Below are 20,679 nucleotides of genomic sequence, written 5' to 3'. Positions count from 1 at the left end.
GGTTGGAAGCCACTGGAGCACAACAAGCTTTTCTGCTTAGAAACCGCAGCGAAACAGCGAGCTAATACCCAGCATCCATCTATGGACCTGAGTCACGGGACTTTCCCCTTCAGCTTTGCAAGGAGGCCTTCTTTAATGATGCAAGGCGGTGAGTGCAGCAACAGGACTCATTCCTGGAATACCTGATGCAGAGAAGCTGCCGCACACAGAAGCCTTAACTAAACTCTGCTGGATGCTGGAATCCAAACCATGTGAACACCGGCAGCCCCAGTCAGGACATTCCACCTGACAGTAAAACACACCCGAGAGCCGCTAATCTTTATTCACTACAGCCTCTATATTTGCAGCGAGGTGAAGTGTCAAGCCTGGTGGAGCAGCTGCTGTACTCATCAGCGGCGTAATTTGGCAGCAGAAAATGAAAGTTTGGCCCCCTGAGGTGAGGGATAAGAAGCGATGAACTGAGCAGAGGGGAGGGTGCCAAGCTCCCGTTCATGAGAGCGTCTGCGTTGATGACACTGCAGAAGCTCGAAGAGACAGCGGAGAGGAATCACCCAGTGCTCCATGCTGAGAGAGCTGGTCTGGAGCCAGTGGAATGATTTATTCCTCTCTAGTAGAGAAAAGAAGGGCAGCAAGGCCGAAGGCAGAAATGACCTCAGAGGCACTCGCGCAGTGTTGATGGATGTGAGGAAGGGTGGAGCTGATTTTCAGATGATCGTGTCGTTGCACTTCAGAGCAAATACTCGGGTTATTGTGGTTGCAGTATAGTCGCAAAAACTTGACTCGTGATGGCTGTTTAACCGACAGATATCATCTCTCACTCTGAAATATTTCCTGTTACTCCCCACCGATTAAATGCCACAAAGCACGGGTGGATATATTCAGCACTTTTCCAGGTTTCTGTACAAATCGGGATTTGGGCTGCAGCTGAATGCATGTTTGTGTCTGCGAGGGCACGTTCAGCCCACAGTAACTGCATAAACAAGAAACCAAGTGGCATTTTGGGTCGACAGGAAGAGGTTAGCGCAACAACACCTCAACTCGAAGGGGGGGGGAAGTTCACAGTCCTCGCCGCAGCAACAGAGATTAAGCAACAAGATGCAAACAGGCTACACTCAGCTAACTGGAAGACATCACTACAGCTGATTTATTTAGACTCTACAGCAGGTACTTGGAGCTCTGGATTAACTGTCAGCACCATTTCTGAAGACATTCCTGTTGCAGTATGTGAGAAATTCTATTTAAATGTAGATGACAGAGTCACCGTTTCTTCTTCCATCTCCCAGTCTCATCCTGTTTCCCTCCAATCCCCCATATTTTTTTTCCTTCTGGCTCTGTGCGTCTCTCCGTGTTGCTGCATCTGCAGTGAAATCGAAGATATTTGACGAACCGTGACGGCTGCTGAAAAAAGCTCCGCCAAAATAAAAAAAGAAAGTCGACAATCACATTTGAAAGTTGACACATATTTTAAATCAGCCGTGGATATTAACACACAGAATGCAATAATCTGAACAGAAAGGTCAGGAAGAAAGAGATATTTATGATGCAGACTAACAATGGATGTTTTATTCAAGCGGCCTGCTCCAAAATAAAGATCCAAGACCGTATCATTTATTCACAAGTGCCTGCTACACACACAAACACACACACACATACACTTGGCTAAAACGCTAAGAAGCAAAACGTACCCTTGAGGCTTTGCTTCTAAACCAGTAAAGCCCTAAAGCATTTTAGAAAGCAGCATTAAGATGTCAGCATGTGAGCTTTGTGTGATGATGACCGTAGTGCTTTTACCATCGTGCTTTATTCCCTCTAATTGCTTTCAGCAACCTAAACATCTGGGCTCATCTGGAAGGATGCAGTTCAAGTGCAAGATTGCAAAAAACAATATAATTCAGGAGGAAACCTCACATTCCATGCTATTGGAGCGGTGCAGCTTGGTTTAACCGGTGAAATCTGCAACGTAAAGATAAAAAAATGACAGATCCTGTGGTCTCTATACTCCTGTTTGCACTTTGACTTGGTGTAAAATCCATCATCGGCCTAACCGCTATTTGTTTCATCTTGCTGCAGTTAACCTTTGACCTTGAGTCTAGCTTATAACAGCAGCATCATAAATACAGGATGAACTTCGGCTGCGTGGATGTTACATCTGATATCACAGCTCACATCAGAAAGGGGATCTTCTCCTGCCAGCAGTGTGACAAACACACCGGCCGGCTGAATCCCTCCACAGACTGGCTGTTGAGGCTTTCAGTAAAACAAAGAAACCTACTTCAGCTGCTTTGTTTGGGACTGAGTTCAGGTGATCAGGTGTTAGACGCCTATTGTGACCTTGCTGCATTGCCCTCACAAACATCTATTTCAATGACCAGCATGTCAAGAAATCTGTCTGAAAAATGTGACAACAAATCCAACATTTCAGCTTCTGGAGTCGCCTCAAAGCTGATTCCACACCCCAGCGCCTGGTGCTACAGCTGTTTCAGATCCAAACTGCCTCTCCACAGCTGAAGTGAATGTCTGCGACCAAACGCTTCATCAATCTTTTGTGTCTGCAATGATCAGGTGGGGAACAACTGAGCCTGTCCGCTGGGGAAAGGGCTGCAGCTGCTCCAACACCCAGCCTTATGAGGACAAAACAGAACCAGTTTGAGGTAGAAATAAGACTCTAAAAGCTGCTGATCATTTTTGGAGAGCTGGCCGTGGTCAACATGAGGACTGGGGACCATGAAAAGTGCTGAAATGGTAAAAACAAAGGGTCTAGATAACAGGTTACAGCAAACAGAGCAGTCATGACTGGTGATAATGGGACCTCCTTTGCATAACGTAGCAACAACAGTCCTATTAAATGAGCCTTTCCAAATAGGCACCCATGGGTGTTTGTGTATTTGCAACCCCCCAGTGGAAGCACGCTGCCTGGGTCATTTCACATCCACAACCAGCCCAGAAATGATAAGTCATGCTCGGCTTACCACCCCCCATTTTCTCCCCGGCCCCTCTTCCACATACCTCGGCACACAGCTGGGCGAGGAGCGGTCCACCTCCCAGGTAGCGTACAGGTTCATGTGGACCGGCCGGTTGGAGGTGATGCTGACCGGCTTGGAGGGCTGCATGTGCGGCGAAGGGACGCCCCCGGTCCGCGGGAGCCCTCCTCGCTCCGACATGCTGGAGGCTGGAGGGGGACTTTCAGACGGAGCTTAACGGGGGGAATACCCGCGGTAGGTAGGCTGCCTGCTCCGTGTGCGTGGTGTCCTTCTGCCGTCGCCGCCGTCGGTGCTTCTTCTCCTCCTTTCTTTATTTTTTCACGGTCCTCTCGGTGCGAACGGAAAGTTGCTCCGCTCGGTGCTAGTCTAAGAGTGGAAACATTGCGGTCGTCACGGTAGGTTTTAGAGCCGAAAGCAGGCGGAGAATCCCGGCGTCCTTCTCCCGTCTCTGCGCAGAACTTGCTGTGTGCTCGGTGTGTTTTGGCTGCTGGTGTTTGTCGGTGCAGGAAGCGGAAATTTCTCTCGCCGAAGTCGCACAATGAGCAGAAACCAACGAGAGCAGCAGAGCAGCGGAGCAACGCCTCTTCAGAGCCTGAACACGGAGCGGGCGGCCAATAGAGAGCTGAGGTTTATTACTGTTCTCTATAACCCCACCTTGTTATACGCTAACATTTACTACTGCACCGCATAACGACAAACATATTGAGTCATGTGGTTATATTATCAGAATTAATTTTAGTTTTAGCTTTTAAGCAATATTAAATTGTACAAGATTTAGTCAGTTTGTAAGCGTTAATCGACGTGCATTGGCTTTAGTAATAATTTTAAAAAACAATACAACAAAAGGAAAAATATGTTTAATAGAAATCGATATTATTATTCATGATCATAATTTTTTAAATTATTTTCCATACATATATATTCCATTCTTTATAATTTAACAGGCTGCATGATTTGTTAGCCGATGTAGCTAAATGAGGCTAACTGAGTTATTATTTTTTAATTAGTTTCTGTATTTTTAATTTAAATTGACAGAGTAATAACAATACTGATTTAGTCGATTTAAATTTATTAAGAATAAAAATATTCAAAAATTGCTATCGTTGTTGTTGTACATATTATTACTTTTTATTATTTTACATATATTTTGTGATATATTTTTAATGCTTACAATATAATATCACAGCCTGCATAGTTTGCTAGTTCATTTAGCGTTATCTAATATTAGCTATATCACTGAATTAAATTGAGAATATATATTTGCTATATTTCCATTTTAAACTACTAAATAATATTTTTCTCATCATTTCAAATATTTTTTTTCTGATTGATTTTTAATACCTTGCTTATAACATAATATAATGTGCAGCATATTTTGCTAGCTTATTTAGCTTATTTAGCATTTGAATACAGCACTGAATTGCAATTACATGAGAGAGATTTTGCAAAACATTTTTAATTATTTCAGTTTTAAATTCACTGAATTATAATTTTTTATTTTAAATGTGTATTTTGGGACAGATTTTTTTTAAATGCCTTTCTTAAAATATAATGTGCTGCAGTTTGCTAGTTGATTCAGCTGTATTTTAATAAGACTGGCTGAATTAAATCAAGTGAGAGGGATTATTTTGTGAAATATTTGTCATCATTTTTACTTTAATACTATTATCTTATTAATATAGTGTGTCTTTGCTGAACAATGCAACAATCTACTAACACATAATCACATATAAGCCAGATCAATCACTTCATGTGGTACATTACCTTTGTATTCTGTGCAGCTAGCAAATCTAAGTATCTTTCGTTTGCACGGCAGTACATTAGTTGGCTGTGACATACGTGATTCTAATACATTTTTTCCATTAGCTTTTATCATGGAAGTGTCTTCCAGGCTTTCAAAGGTGCTATATGAGTGCGGACCATTCCCAGCAGGATGACTCCTGGTTCTGCAGGGATGGTTATTCCTGTAATGTCATTAAGCACCTGGAGTATAGAATATTAAGGTAGGCACGGACAGGCCAAGAACATGTGTATCAGTGTTTCTATTCCAGTGTTACATCGTGGGCAGACCTGAGTACTGAGGCTTTATTCTGTGCAACCTGTCATCTGTACAGTACTGCATGTGACTAGCGTGTTTTGTCAGGTGTGGTGGTGTTTAAAAAAAAAACTACAGACTACTAATGCACACTGCTTCTCTGTTTCTGTTTACCTTATTTAAACTGATTGGATTCTTTCCCCCTTATTTTACATTTATACTTTCTGACATCTACTTTTATACATGGTAATGTTGCATAGTACAGTGTATATTCTGAGTGTATTTAATACTATATAATCAAAATGTGCACCAGTATTCACTATTTTCCCACATAAAATTTTTAAAAAATACCAAGAAAACTGTCTAAAATGCTCTGTATTTGCTGCTTTGAGGTAACAGCCAGTTTGAAATCTGTCTCAAGCCTGTCTGAAACCAGTACTGGAAAATACCCATAAACAGACTGACCTGTGTGCAAGTGGCATGTTTAACCCACATAATAGAATTTTGTCAGAGGTTATCATTACACAAACTAATCAAACAGATGATTAACACCAATGAAACACAGTGGGAAAACATCTCTTCCTCCTTGAGAGTATATTGATTAAAGCTATAGATAAATTCAGAGCTAATATTTACCCATCATCCACTGGTTTTATTTTACATCAGTATTGTATTTAAATTATACAGCACTAGAGCAAAAGCTTTATGCAGGAAAACAATATATATTCTGGCGTTTCACTGGGGGATCGGTGCAGGTAAATTTGTGAATTGTGCTGCTTTTGCACATATTGGCCACTGACTGGAGCCTCAGGTGTGGCTGAAATGAATCCCATTAGTCACACGCACACACACTCTTTCAGCTGCTGCTGTGAGCAAGCAGATTTACAAAGGTGCAAAACCGGTTATGGTCTGTGAATTCAGCTTGCTTTTGTTTCATGCACGTAACTTGTTGAGACCTGATATTACAGTGAGCAGAGATTTTACTCATTCTACAGCTGATTATGTGGTTAAATGTAGCTTACATGTGGTGTCATGCCACAACACTAAAAACACATTCACACAAAAGATACACAAATGCTTTTCTTCCACTTTTGTTTACCTTTGTAACCGCCAGCTCCACCCTTTTCCCCGCGAAACAAGCACCAACGCTGCATCTCTCCCAGCGTTTGGCCGCCTGTCAGTGCAGCGTGAAACGGGCGCAGCGTTTTGCACCCTCAGGTGACAAAGGCAGGGCTCCGAGTGTAATTTCCGAATCGGAATATGAATCAGAAGGTGACCTAATGGCAACGTCACCGCACAGCTGGCTGCCATCACTTTGACGTCTCTCCATAGGCAGATTATCACAGCTGTGATCGGGGACTTACAGCAGCATGATGCGCTTGAAATGTTCCTGACACTGATGGAAAAAATCTGTTGGAGGCATGTTTTAGTCAAAAAGATTATGATGCATTCAGAGGTTGATGGAAAATTGGATAAATATTTACTAAAATGAGTGGATATTAGATTGAGATTTCAGAGTAGGAGATCTTGTAACTACTGGTAGTAAGGATGCAACACAAAGACAACAGCTACTAGTATTAAATGTTGGAACAAGAGTGCTAGAAATCATTTATTGTATGTTAAATATGTAAATAGGAAGTGAAGATTAAAGTGTTTGCAAGTTTTCGTTCCTGCGCTACAGCATGAAGTAGCATCATGCTGCTTGATTTTTGGATAATCTGCTGAATGACTTAAATGCACTGCGACCCGCTCTGCTCTTTTTAACAGGCTTCTCTCACCGCCAGCTCCTGCCATTGATAAAGAGATTAGAATCAAGCAGATTAAAACATGGCCACTGGATAATCCCGGGTTACTTTTTCGCACAGCGCCCCAAATCTGCCAAGTCATCAAGTGACACTGCACGGGCTCCAAATCCCCACGTCAGAGTCAATTACACCACATCTTACGCAACACAATTAAACTTCTACTTTACAGGGCAGAATATGGAGGAGCTACTAACATATTTACAAAGTAGATGCACAGTGCATGTATGTATGTTTGAAGAGGATTTAAACTTTCCTTGTATTTGCATTACTTTGATAATGATCCAAAATTGACATTAAAGAAGCTAGAACCAGCAATTTTTTTTTTGGTATTTTGTGACAGAAATATGATCAACAAAATAAAAGCAGATAAATTTTTCTTTTCACTAACTTCCCTAATTGTATCATCTCCAATACAGTAAATATTACCTGTGCATTGCATATTTTACCGTTTCTTTAGCGAGTGTTAAATTCACCAAAGTAAAATTGCATTGTTACAAATAATTTGGGCTTAACAGAGAATGAATGTTTGAATTTTGAGCGCTTTTCAGTACACTGCATGTAACGTCAAATTTCAGTCACAAAGCTAAAGATGTCTTGAAACACCGCATTGTATATTTGCATCCAGAACATGCACAGGCCTCATCCACAATACTGTCACACTATGCAATACATGAGAAATAACACCACCTGCTGCAGTCACCTGTCCACACAGCTCCACATTACTGCCGCTATAGGTGCTATTTTCATGTCTTTTATAACGGTCGAGGGATTTGATTTGAGCAGGCTGTTGCTCCATGTGAGAGCTTGTGTACCAGTGACCGAGTCAGCATGTAGCTGCTGCAGCTTATTTAGGTCACTGTGCTTCCCAGACTCAGCCCGGCTCAGAGTCCTCTACTGCCCCCTAGCTGTGGAAACTCCACCTCGCCGCTGCCACTCTCCGTGTGTTTGTGAGAATTAATGACTCATTACATTAAAGTCTGAGGCAATAATCCTCAGGTGACCTGTGCATATGGTGCTCCCCTGACATCTTCGTCAAGCTGAGATCATAACAGTGTTACCATGGCAACTGATCCGACGAAGGCATCATGAAGATACTAAGTGCACCCATGAAATTTATACTCTGATTGTGCGTGCTGTTAAATGGAGTTTTAACCGTGATACATTTGCCCCAGGACGTCCATCCACGGTGGTGAATTTTAAAAAATTACACTTCATTTGGTCATTAAACAAACAAATCCTTTAGTAGTGAGCTTTAGAGGTGCTGACTTTGGGCTTTGCTGTCATCAGACAGACACAAACTAGTCTTTTCTTCATGTTTCTAGTCTTTATATTCATCTCAGCTTACATAAAAATACTATTACAAAGTTATGGACTGAGCAACAACCACATGGTTTCACTATTTAATACAAAATGTTATTGCTTTCTGCTCCTGTTTCTTCAAATATTTCTTCCCTATATTGTGGTCTAAAGATTTTTTAAAGCCATTTCATTGCTCCCAGATGTGTGCAATAATCCTGGTGGAGAAAATTTAAATTTATTTAGCCTAAAACTAGTCTTACTGAAGGGATCTTGCTTGTTTTTAGCTTTGGTATAAAATTTGCTTGGAACCTGGACTGCTCTCATCCCTAAAGCCACCAATACTTTCCTTATCTCAGACTAGACAGCTAAAGAAACCCCACCAACAAACAGCAAGGAGGACACAGTTCAGCAGCTTCATATGGCAGCATCGGCCCCATGTGTATCGTAATAGTTATTATTACAGTGCAAAGTAAGCTCTCTTTTTCCTTCCTCTCAGTCTGAAGTCACTGTGTCTCAGCCAAGATCTGGATCAGCTGACTCAGACTTGGAAAATACCTTGCATTTTACCACCAGCATGTGATTACCCATGTAAGTGAAATCCCCCCCCAACGTGATGAAATGGAATCAAATGTAACCTCAGGGAGGTACAGCCGTCAACTCGCGCCATCACTTCATTTATTTACAAAAAAACAGAAAAAAAACATGGCTACAATGAAAAAATAACCAAGACCTAAAAATTAGAGTTAAACGGAGGACAAACACCACCATTCTTCTGTGACACTGATGACATAAGACGCGTCAGGACAACACTGTCGATTTATAGTTGTAAAAAGGAACAAAGGATGTATTTACTGTTTCTGGTCTAACAGATGATTGATGCTGCAGTCTGCATCCGCTGAAATTGAAATCCGAGTTTGTGTCTTCCTCTTTCATTTCCTGTTGCGGCCACCTCTCGCTGCGCTCAGCCTCGACGTTTCTCCTCTAGAACTTGAACTCTTTGTATTTCTTGGCGCCGCCTCGTGTGTCCTGGGGCTGGGCCTTCCTCTTTTTTTGCTGTTGGGTGACAAGAAAGGAGAGACGGGGAGGAGGGGGAGAGGCTATTAATATTCAACTGAAATGACAGTAAACTCCCACTTTCCTTCAGTTTATTAATAGAACTCCTGCAGAGTCACATGCTTTTACTTCACAGGCCAGACCTGCTAATCAAGTGAGCTTTAAAAAAAAAATAAAAGCCATTTCCTAAAACAACTGCATTTGCTTTTTCATTTAACTGTTGTTATTTTTAGTATGAACTATTGTAGCAATGGCAGCTCTTCATTTCTATATTTGTAGCACATTTCTGCTGCACAAAACGTGAACTTTCGGCTTGCCAGAGAAATACGAATCAGACTTTAGAGCAGCAGTAACAGCCTCAAGGAAGTGGGTTTATATGAGCCCTGTCCCAGTCACCCGCTTATCGTAAATTCAAGAAATGTGTCAACTAGATGTCAAGTACTACTCTGTGGCATGTCAGGAGGAGTTCCAGGGTTGAGAAAGTAAGCTGAGCTAACACTGTTATCGCTGTGCTACATTACAGAGAGACACAAAAGACGTAGCTCATAAAGCAAGCTGCAAAAACACCAGCAAAATGTCACTTTCTTGAGGTCTTATTTTACACTTTGAAAAGATCACACACCTGGGATTTTGTGCACAACATATCAGATATGAGCGATGTAAAAGCTATAGTGTCTGGAAGTGACTGTTCTTCCTTCATATGGACTCATCCGACCAATCAAAGCTTAGCTGACTAAAACTAATGTTAGCTATTAGGTGCAGCACTACTATATACTGGAATACTATTTATAAGCCAACAATAAGGAACAGAAAAGAATATTTACATGAAGGGAAAATGTTTAAATGGGATTAAATGACCGTGATTCTGTGCTGCAGTACCTTCTGTTTGGCGGCGTGTTCAGCCACCATGTCACTGAAGTCCTCCTTCTCCACCTGGGCCTGCTGCTCTCTGACATGCTCCTCATACTTCTGCGTCATGGCCATGGGGTCCAGCTCCAACTCCTCAGGGGCCAGAGCCACCTCCACACCCTGTGACTCCTGCCCTCCACCCGCCTTACGACCCGCCATGGCCTAAAGAAAAACAGGAAAAATAAAAGCAGAGGACAAGGAGAGTTGGTACAGCTACCATGACAGAACACTGCAGCGTTTTTATTTTATTTCGGCCTATTTAGCCTTACCCCTGACATCTCGTAAATGTGTGTTGAGGCCATCATGGCTTGTCCTACGGGGCCGGTTCGTCTTTCCGGGAGAACAGTGAACAGCTGTGGTGTCTCATTTCTATGAACGCAAGAACATGTCAAACACACAAGTCATTAAGGTTTTTGGTGGCATTTTTCTCACCACTCTTTTTCCATGCAAAATGAAATTAAATGTTGAAGTAAACAGCGGCACAGAGTGACACTCACCCATCCATGGCCTCCTCGATCTTCTTCTTCCTCAGCTCAATCAGCTCTGGGGTCTCCATGCCGGCAGGTACTGATGAGAAGCCTCCAGGGGTGATCAGACCACTGAAACACACAAAATGAGACAACACCATGAGTTCACCAGTGTGTGATTTCAGGATTGGATCAATATTAAGCCTTAAAAAAACAGAAACCAGTGGGCATAAATAGCCTCAATCAACCTTTTGTACATAAAAGCTCAAATGACAGACTGAGAGTGCACATACAGTCATGCACTGCACTACGAGATAATCACAGAAAAGTTAAACACTCATCAACTAAACCAGCATACCTTGTTAAACAGGAATCACAATGGGGCCTTTTCCACCCAAGTTCACAGGTCAGTAGATCTTATAATTACATGGTAAATTATGGTAATGGTTTTAAGGCTAGTGTATTCAGCTCATGTCTCTGCATTGATGAGAATAATGGAAAACTGGCTTTTAATCTTGCAGCTCCTTTAAAATAATTCTTGGAAGAATTTAGCAACATGACTATTTTTATGTTTGATGCCTATATTTTGGATAAAAGCAAAGGTTTTCCTTAATTTGGATTTATTCATTTGCGTAAACAGAAGACGTAAAAAAAAAACATTTAATTTGGAAAGAGACTCTTCAAGATGTATTCATTTTTGTAGAGCCTAATTTGCATATTAAGTACCTGTCTGCTGGTGTGAAGAATCCCGTTTCGTCTGGCTTCTCCTCATCGCTCTCCTCCTCCTCCTCTTCCTCTGATGATTCCTCGTCTGAAGGCTCCAGCTCTCCCCACGGTGTGTGGTCCACCTCCTCCTCCTCCGCTTTAGCCTGGACACAGAAAACACATCTCGATCAAAATGCTGTGTACAGAGCCTGTAAGAATCTTGAATTGTCGTATTTTCTGTTGTTGTTGTTTTTTAATGTAGTCAAATGTTTACGTAATCCTGACCTGGAAGTCTGCAGAGTTGGTCCCAAACACGTCACCGTAAAGGGGTTTGCCCATCTCATCTACCGGCGGCTTCCCCCAGCCTCCAGCATGATAACCAAAAGTACAGTTCTGATAAACAGAAAAACAACATTGAGAGGACAATAACACATAGACAGCAAAAACTACACATGCCAACAGGCATTTATCTGTATAAATACACAGATCAGATCATTTGTTAATGCTTTACTTGGGTAGTACAGAAAGGTTGAACACACCATTTTTAAAATATAGAGCAATATATGTTCTTACCTCTGGGATGGGGGAGTTGAGTCCGGGGATCTTGAGGTTGGGGTAGGAGGGAGGGGGGCCGTACCTCTGCATGGCTATCAACCAGGGAGGCGGCACCTTGTGGGCGTTCTAGAGAAGAAGAGAAACTGAGTATAAGCTGAATGAAGAGTATCGTTTCTTTACTGAGTGAATCTGTTCTCTGAGGGTTCACTTCACCTAAAAAATATGCTACATAAATACATTTCTAAGTGTCTATTGATGCTTCCTGCAGAAAAAAAAACGTTGCTGTAAACAAGTCGTGTCACGTCTCGTCTCACGGGAGATTTATTTTCTTTATTTTCATTTACATATTAACAGCAACACCAGTGAGCGTTGCATAACAAGATAATAGGTTAAACGACACAACAGCAGGATTAAAAACACAGCCACAATAAGACAAACAACAGCACAGTTAATATATTTTTGGCACTGCAGGCTGTCCCATTTATACTACACTGTACAAGTCTGCATGTATACGATCATATTTGTCGTTAAATTTCAAAGGTGAGCTAAGTGGTTGCGGCTTTATGTATTTTAGCTCAGTTAAATCACAAGTTCTTATAAAACTAATTGAACTTACAGGTCCAACTGGCATGCCCAAAGCAATACGCAGCTCATCAGACAGATCCCCTGGTTTTTTCTCCTTTAGGCGAGTTTCAAATTCTTTACCCTGCAGAGGCACAAAAAGGCACATAGAAAATGGGTCATTAAACGATCCACTACAGGAAAAAGTGCGTGTAGCAGCACCGTCATTATTCATTTCACAGTAATAAATGTAAGTACTTCTCCAGATTAGGTATGAAGACTTTACTGTCGGAGTAATGTAGGAAATGCTTGAATTCCCATGAATCTTTTACCTCATAGTAAAGGTCTCCATGGATAGTGAGCTTGGGTTTGATCTGCCATTTGAAGAAGGCATCGTGAAGCTTCTGGTAGTCGATGTCGATCTTTCCCATCTTGGGACGAACCTTCTCTCTCATTTTGGTTTTCATAGTTTTGGCGTCTTCCTGCAAATGGACAAACAAGAAGCAATTCATTAATCACGCAGGAACTGATCTGATAGAAAGTTAAAACAAGAATAGAGAATGTTGAAAGGCTACCAACCTTCTCCTGCAGAGCCTCCCTCATCTCCTGGATTCCTGTCCTCTTGATGAACTCAGGCAGCTCAAACGGAGGCTTCTCTATACCTCTCTTCCCCTGCAGATACTTTCGTTTGAAGCACCAGTGTCTGGGCACCGGCACCGTGTTCCTGGTGGCCTTTAAGTGGACCAGCAGCTTGGGCTCCTGGGCTGTCACATCATGCATCTCCACCACATCTGGACGAGCCACCAGCTGGAAGAAAACGGCAAAGGCTTTCATTAATACTTGTCTTGAAAAACATCTGTTAGCATGAAAACTTCCTTGGGTTAAGACTGCAACAAAAAAGTGGAAATTTACCTGTTTGAGTTCAGCCACAGTCAGTCTGTTCATCCTCCTCAGCTTCTTCTTGGACAGTTTAGGTACATCTGGTCTGACCTCCTGTAAATGAAAAATATTTTAAATGTTTAACACACAACCAAACAGGATTTTTCTGCTCTGTTTTCCTAACAGATGGGAGCAAATTCAAACCTCATCACTGTCGTCACTGTCTTTCTTCTCCTCCTCAAATCCCTTTTTCCGCAGCACAGCTGTCTCCTGTTTTTCTGCCTTCTCAGGCTCCTTCTCCTTTTCTTTCTTCACATCATCAGTCAACTAGAGAAGAGAAGAAAAGAAGGACTGCATTAGAGCAAAATCAAAGCAAATGTTAATAGTACAAGTGTACAACACACTTAAACCTGTAGTACAGTATGTTAACAGTGAGCTGAAGTCACCTTAAATGCCTCAAAAATCCTTTTGAAGAAGATGTAGTTGGGGTCGTAAATCTCCGGCTCTTCTGTGACATACTCGATCTCCACCTCTGGATCTTTTTCTTTCTCCTTTTCTTTTTCGCCACCCTCCTTCTTCTGCTGCTCTGCTTGCTCCTTCTTTTCCTGCGCTCGCTTCTTCTTGCTCTTCTTCTTGCGATTCCTACGTCGGCGGTTTTTCTGGAAAAAAAAGTTCATTTATAAATTCAAAAGGCTTGTTCCAACAGCTGCAATAAAACATTTGCACCTGGATTATCACATTTTAAAGTGTCACAGTAACAGCAATTACCATAAAAGTTAATTTCTGAAAGTACAGATTTGTGATGCAGTCTCATAGAGGGGACTAGCGCACACGTAAAGAGTAGGCTTACATCTTTTTTAGATATCTGGCTGTCATCATCTTCCGTCTCAGACATGACCGGTCCAGAGGAATTATTCATGTCCATCTCTGCTCCCTCGTCATCGTCTTCATCCTCTTCTTCTGAAAGAAAAGGAAGGTCAAAGGTTGTGGTAATCAAACTCCAATGTCACTCCTAATAAAAAAAAATAAAGCTCCAGCTTAACATCTTTGAAATGGGATTAATTCAGGTAGCAATCACTGTTTATCTGTCAAAGCTTACACTACAGAAAAAAATTGTAAAAACGAATGTCGATGTTTCAGTAGCAGCTCACTAGCCGGTAGCTGTGCTGACCTGCAGGATCAGTGAGCTGCTCCTGTCTGATCTCCTTCAGCTGGAGGATCTTCTCCAGAGCCTGAGGGATCTTGGGTCCGCTGACACCCACTTCCTCACTCTGCCAGGTCTGGAATGGAACCAAAACAACTTGTAATTAGGACATAGTGAATCACAAGATAGTCTCTGCTTTCAATCAATGAAAAGAAAAACAACCTCTCTCTTTCTTTCAGCTGAACTTTGACCACACATAATGCAAGCAATTGAGAGCAAAGGGAAGAAGAGCTTACTTTGGACATTTGCAAAATAAGATGGAAGATTTAACCAAATCAAATGGACAGTACAGCTATAGCAATGTTTTGTCATCAAAAATAAACAAAATCTATGTCCATAAGTTTTCTGCAAAAGTGTACAACAACATGACAGTGCATACAGCCTGTGCTATTGGACAAGAGCTTCAGAGAAGACTGAAGTAACCAACATAGGGGGGAAAGTTTGCTTACTTCTCTGTTATCCTCTCCTGGAGGAGGAGGAACTCTCTGTTTCTGGGTCGGCAACATGGTGACACCTGGAGGCAGAGGCCCACGAGGATCCAAACCTGAAACATTAAAAAGTGATGATTTACTTCTAAACTGTCACATTAAAACTGCTTGCCTAAATCTCTTGTGGAAGACTGAAATCTTTCCTGACAGCAATTAATATCACTTTAAGACCAACTATTCCAGGAAATATTTTTAAAACTCTGTCTTTGCAAACCTCTCACTACGCTGACAGTGGGCATGCCTCTGGGCTGCAGCTTGGCAATTTCCTGCTGACGCTCCTGTTCCAGCAGTACTGCAGCCTGATATAAGAGGAGAGACACAGAAGAATGAAAAACTTTACTGTCAGTGTTAAAACATTTAGAAATCATTCAACTATCTTCATCGTCTTACCCTTTTCTGCTGCTCCAGAAGATCCTGTTCATCCATGACACGGGTATCCCCCTATGACAACCACAAAGAAATAATGATTACACATTGGCAAAAGAAAATGTAAATATTTTCTGATCGTAGTCCTGCATTTTATCACTCGTATGTATCCACTACATTGCTTAAATTTACTGAAACTTTCCTCCTGCGGCTATCACCTGTAATACATCTCATAAAATATTTTTCTTGTCATTTGCTTACTAAAACCAGATATGTTGATGCTTGTTTACTCACAAACTAATCATCTTCACCCAAGGGCATCAGTTTGTTTTTAAAAGTGGGGGGGATGGAGACCACAGCACTTTGAGAAAATGTCGAAGAACGGCGGCAAAATGCCACAAGCTGGGTTCGAACTCACAACCACCAAACCAAAGGCAGAAGCTCATCCTGTTGAGCTATCGGTACATGCAGGTAGAGGGGTCTGTGGGCCGCTATAGTACTAATTCTCCCGGGCCGAAATTTTGCCCCTGCACGCCTCTGGTCGGAGCTTCCACTTGGCATGGGCGCAAATTTTGCATCTGCACTTTTTTTTTTAACCTCACGAAGGTGTGCTGCATGTCTGTGCAACTCTCGGCCGAGTGCGGATGGTGCGTTCAGGAGCGTCGGAATTTTCTATACTACTGTAAATAACTGGGTTTACAACGGCTTACATGTGAAGAATTTGAATGTGTTGGAGACAAAATGACCCCTGACAAAAAGTGGGGGGAACACATCCCCACCGTCCCCCCCTAAACTGACTCCTATGTCTTCACCTTATTTTGTGTTTTCAAGGCAAACTAAAGATCATAATTAAATTCCATGGACAGTAAATTTGTGGGTCACTCGTCTCACCTGCTTTGCCCTCTCCTCCTGCTGTAGCACCATGGCGGCTCTCTGCTGAACCATCTTCAGCTGATCGTCCTGCGAGAGGCCGGGAGGGGGTAAACCTGGGTGCTCCATGCCCATGTGTATGCCAGGTGGAGGGGGGCCTCCAGGCATCATGCTCATAGCCTGGAGCATACCCATACCAGGAGGCATGGGTGGCATGGGCATCGGGGGAATAGGAGGGATACCTTGCATCTGAGGAGGAAATGCAGGTCACACTGAGAAGAATGGCAAATGTGAGGGTGTGGAATTAACCTATATTTAGGCTGTTTGGCTTAATTCAGTACATGTCAGCAAACTAACTTATATTAAGGTGCTCAATGAAACACTGTGCAAAAATAAAATATAACCAGATACTTTTCTGCTCTTATCTTTGATAATTACTATTGATTTGTCAAATTAACTTTTAATAACTCAGATTTGACATAGTTCTACAAAGAGTGGCACTGCTCATAAAATGAAACATACTCTCCTGTAACATCATCATAAAACATTGTAAATATGTTGCTAAATGCCTGAAATTAAGCAATACACAGTAAAATGACTATTTGGTTAAAGACAGTATGTTGAAACACTGCCAAACCACATGTAGAGATCCCATTCAGACAACAGCGTCTTTACTATGACTTATTGAGTGTTTACCTGGGAGCCCATTGATTTGTCATCATTTGGTTTGCTGAGGAGAATCCCAGTCTGAAAAAGAAAACATGCATGCACAACAAATGAATAAAAGACGATGCAAAAAACAATTGTCATGACAGTAAGTTTGTTTTATTTTACATAACCACTTTAGCATCGTTATCAAAGGATGAGTGTGTTGCTAAGGTGGAGGGGGTGACTGGGTGGTGGGTGTTTTCAGATCTTGTGACGCATCTTGCAAGGGCAGTTAGCAGTCCCTACCAACCATTCTGATTAGTACCCTGTTTGAAATCTACACAACAGCCTTGGGGAGAGTGATGTAGAGCAAAGAATCTCCATCATCAAGGGATATGATAGGCTGTTATGAACCAGGCAAAAAGAACATTTAAGGCTTATTCAAAGTGTTTTCATTCTGTGCTTTCATGGTGGTTCACATCTGATGCATTTAAGTGAAACCATCGAACATTCTTTTGCACAGTTTTCTTAATTAATTTAGTGTTTATTTCCAGCACACGTCAATACTATTTTATCACCTTGACCTCAACAGCAATGAGTACAATATTACTGATTGTAGTAAAAAGGCAGTCAAAATGTCTAAGGAGCAGATAAATGGCAAAAACTTTACTTATTTTGTTACAGCCTACTTGTATGTAGCCTGAAAAGTCATTAACAGTAGAAAGAAAGCTACAGTTATTTAAAATACATCCACATACAAAGCAAATGTTTACCGATTACATTAAGACGGGTATTGTGATGTGCATTGGCACCGAGCAACAGGGTAATGATTAACAGGGGACGAGATTCAGGTGCTCTAAAGCAACAATGGAAATTAGAGTTTGCCGAGTAAAACAAAGCACTCAATCTGATCATGTATTTACCTGCATCATGTAGCCCTTCAGTCTGTCAATCAGCTCCTCTCTGGGACCTGGGGGAAGGGAAAGTAAGTCAGAAAATTTATAAAAAACAAAAGTGAGACAACACATGACTGTATGTGTGTAATAAGTGTGCACATATTTTGACACGATAACACAGATCTTAATTACACTTTGAACATGAACAAAAAAGTAGGCTAACCCTGACAAGTGCAAAACTGACCATGAAAGTTAGCAGAGTAGCTAAACAACTGGGCTACACTATTGAACCTGACCACTCCAACCTAATACCGTTGATATTACTGCAGCTGCGTCGCACTGGTTATAATATAACGCATTATATTCGTCAATCTATTAACATGTATATAATAGAGTGTAAACAGACTGCAGGCCTAGCTTTATCTCACTGTAACGGAAGTAACGCGTTTAAACGCTACTAGCTAGCGTTAGCAACAAGCTAGCGGGCTCTCCGCGGCTTTCCCGGTGTTTTTCTTACCCAAAGTTGGCGCTCCCAGCTCCGCAAGCTTGCCCTGAAGCTCCGGGTTGCTCCATGTGTTCAAAGACGCGATAGCACTCCCTAAATCTGACGGGAGAGACTCGGTGCCCGGTGGACCGTCGGATGCCATGTTGAGGTTCTCTCTATGGAACAACGGCGGCAGTGGAGGACACGCGAGAACGGGAATGGCGCAATGCATGACGGGAAAACCGCCGTGCCTGCTGGAACATGAAGTCTGAGAGGAGAAGCGATATTGATTGTAGACGCTAGATGTCGGTGTTTGCGCTGTGGAATTTGTTGAAAAGATTGAAAAACATTCTTTAAACGACTGGCTGAGGAGAAATGGCTTGTGTTTACATTTACAGCGTTTAAGTCTGGTTTAAATACTAAGGGCTGAGGCGAAAATGCATTCGACCCAATTCTCTTTTTTAAACATCAAATAAATTTCAATATTTGAGTAAATGCACTTAGCTACATTCCAACACTGTCAGCATGTACAATAACATGGGGAAAATACTTTTTTAAGTGCCAGAAATGCAGCTGAATTTGCACAACAATAACAGAACTGCTTTATATGATGCCCTGAAAACAACAACAAAAACCCACTAAAATGAAGCCCTTCCTTTCAGTGTAGTGTTTTCTGACTTGCGGGCACTGCGCAGCCGCAGTGTGGAAGGGGCACATTAGATCCAACAGATCAGGGCAGAGGCAGCAGGGCGTTTCTAAATAATAAGCAGCGGAGGGGACGGACCTAGACTGAACATGGAAGGGAAGAGAGAAACATAAGTTGTGCACTGAATGTCCAAATAACGACCTTTTTCAGGAAGCCCTCGACCAGGTAAATATAAAACTCCTTCATCAACACTGCTTTCAGTTTATGTTGCGCCGCAGGAAGATAGGAATATTACAATGCATTTGATAATCTAGTCCTAACTTTTCTTTTCTTTTCTTTTCTTTTTAATGAGGAGAATTTGAAGTTTGTGAATTGCGAAACGAATCTTTAAAAAACTGTTAACAACCTCTCACAGTTAACGCGACAGCAGGAAAACCACAACTGCAAGAGTGTTTCCCGGTTATTTCTTCCTTCGTCGATTTCTTGTGCTCGATGTGAGACTGTCTGAGATGATCGTGAGGCGTCGGTGCTCCCAGCTGTTTCTGTTAGTCAGCTTGACAAAGTTGCAGTTTGACAGCTGGACATTGTGGCTTCTCTCAGGGACCACACCTACCACCAGGTCTGGAGCTTTTATCTGTCAGAGACATATGTTCACCATAAAAGTTGTCACATATGTCCAAAAAGTAGAACAAGTCAACCTCTCAGGAGTGTCCTCTAAATGCACCACATGCTTTAAAGTGTGATTAAAACCTGTTTTGTCACACATTTTGATAAAATTTCAGTCTTAGAGTCAGCATTTGCCCTCCGATAGTCACTCTGAGTGTCTTATTTCCATGCAGGTCTATTTATCTCCACAGCTTTAAAGCAAATACTTTGGATATTTTATTTCACACTGTTTGGAATACGAACCCTGCATGCAGAAATACACCAGAGGCTTACTCATAGCACAAACGCTGGACTTCACACACAGCCACAGGCATTACTTAGTTACTATCAGCTTGTCTTTAAGCAGCCCCTTGTTGTGTCGTGAGAAGGAAACTACTGACACTCTTGGTTCAGACATGCAGCAGCAGAAAAAAAAGCAGCAGTGGCACATACTGTTGCTTTACTGACGTTGGCGCTGGTTTCTAAACCTTCCCATGTCTGCCGCTCAACTCATTTGACCCCTGTGTGTCTCTTATCTCGGCCTTTATACATTGTGTTCTCCTTATATCGCTTCTTAAAACATGATATTTGATAAAAATAACATGTAATGTAATTTATCCCTCAGTAATGAGATGACTTTGAGTTTATTCCAGTCTCTGTCATGCAGGAAGTATCATGCAGATGCTTTTGGAGTTATTTCAATACCAGCCTGTGTCAGACACTATGTAGCGGTTGAAGTACGCATGTCAACAGAGACACATCTTGAGTATTTTCCCGTATTATCGTCCGTATTTGGGTTGTTGGATTGTAGCTGCTGGTGAAAAAGCCCGAAGGCTTCTCCTCACAGTGTGCATCTGTCGTCTGCTGCTTGTCATTTCTCCTTCATGTCACTACCTGCACTGAAGTGGAGGAGGTCTGTGTGTGTGTGAGGATGGGCTGTATGTGAATGTTTTTCCTCATGTGAGGGGAAATAAAATATTCATGGCAGTCAGATTGAACTCATGTTGGGCAAAGTGTGGCCTCATCAGATGCAGCAGAGAAGGAAAAAAACACACCACATGGTTGGTATGCCTGGTGGAACGTGGGTGTAAGAATGGGAGCACACCTACTCTGGATGCACAGTTTCTTTAATTATTGTTATTAAAGTCACTGAAAAAAAATATCTTGTGGAGTACCTGTTTGT

The 20,679-nt window shown here is 41.9% G+C and overlaps 3 protein-coding genes across 5 annotated transcripts in view; 1 reads left to right on the top strand and 2 right to left on the bottom strand.

Moving 5' to 3' along the window:
• The window catches only part of LOC110956601 (phosphofurin acidic cluster sorting protein 1), a 77,800-nt gene extending 74,236 nt beyond the window's left edge, over positions 1-3,564 (bottom strand). The window contains exon 1 of one of the 2 annotated variants that reach the window (XM_051944017.1): positions 3,007-3,564. In XM_051944017.1, coding sequence (XP_051799977.1) covers positions 3,007-3,161 — 155 coding nt within the window. In that variant the 5' untranslated portion in view covers positions 3,162-3,564. The remainder of the gene's footprint in view (positions 1-3,006) is intronic. The other variant, XM_022202205.2, reaches the window with a different exon arrangement.
• Positions 3,565-8,778: 5,214 nt separating this feature from the next.
• On the bottom strand, positions 8,779-18,419 carry sf3b2 (splicing factor 3b, subunit 2). 2 transcript variants are annotated; one of them, XM_022221175.2, is made up of 22 exons: positions 18,239-18,419; positions 17,749-17,795; positions 16,874-16,924; positions 16,199-16,426; positions 15,332-15,382; positions 15,156-15,240; positions 14,903-14,997; positions 14,421-14,529; positions 14,100-14,206; positions 13,696-13,908; positions 13,454-13,576; positions 13,283-13,363; positions 12,950-13,177; positions 12,703-12,852; positions 12,426-12,515; positions 11,828-11,935; positions 11,540-11,647; positions 11,276-11,418; positions 10,580-10,681; positions 10,352-10,451; positions 10,053-10,244; positions 8,779-9,173 (listed from the first exon to the last, which is right to left on the bottom strand). In XM_022221175.2, exons 1-22 carry the CDS (start codon positions 18,366-18,368, stop codon positions 9,102-9,104), a joined length of 2,613 nt encoding a protein of 870 aa, XP_022076867.2. In that variant the 5' UTR covers positions 18,369-18,419; the 3' UTR covers positions 8,779-9,101. The 2 variants fall into 2 exon arrangements, with proteins under 2 accessions (XP_022076867.2, XP_022076866.2); XM_022221174.2 differs by having other exon boundaries at positions 14,100-14,209; positions 18,239-18,418.
• A 488-nt stretch (positions 18,420-18,907) lies between these two features.
• capn1 (calpain 1) overlaps positions 18,908-20,679 on the top strand; it is a 35,383-nt gene continuing 33,611 nt past the window's right edge. The window contains exon 1 of the mRNA XM_022221177.2: positions 18,908-19,076. The gene's annotated coding sequence lies outside the window, so the exon portion shown is untranslated. The remainder of the gene's footprint in view (positions 19,077-20,679) is intronic.

The sequence above is a fragment of the Acanthochromis polyacanthus genome, chromosome 23 (genome assembly GCF_021347895.1).
Source record: "Acanthochromis polyacanthus isolate Apoly-LR-REF ecotype Palm Island chromosome 23, KAUST_Apoly_ChrSc, whole genome shotgun sequence".
Taxonomy (NCBI): Eukaryota; Metazoa; Chordata; class Actinopteri; family Pomacentridae; genus Acanthochromis; species Acanthochromis polyacanthus.
This window is presented reverse-complemented; position numbering and strand designations above follow the sequence as displayed.

Excerpts from the sequence above, each read along its gene's own strand:
- sf3b2 (XM_022221174.2), bottom strand. The coding sequence starts at position 18,368 with ATGGCATCCGACGGTCCACCGGGCACCGAGTCTCTCCCGTCAGATTTA. Across the intron at positions 13,364-13,453 it reads ACAGTGACGACAGTGATGAG|GAGGTCAGACCAGATGTACC; the intron begins GTTTGAATTTGC and ends TTTCATTTACAG. Across the intron at positions 11,936-12,425 it reads TGGGCATGCCAGTTGGACCT|AACGCCCACAAGGTGCCGCC; the intron begins GTAAGTTCAATT and ends CTTCTTCTCTAG.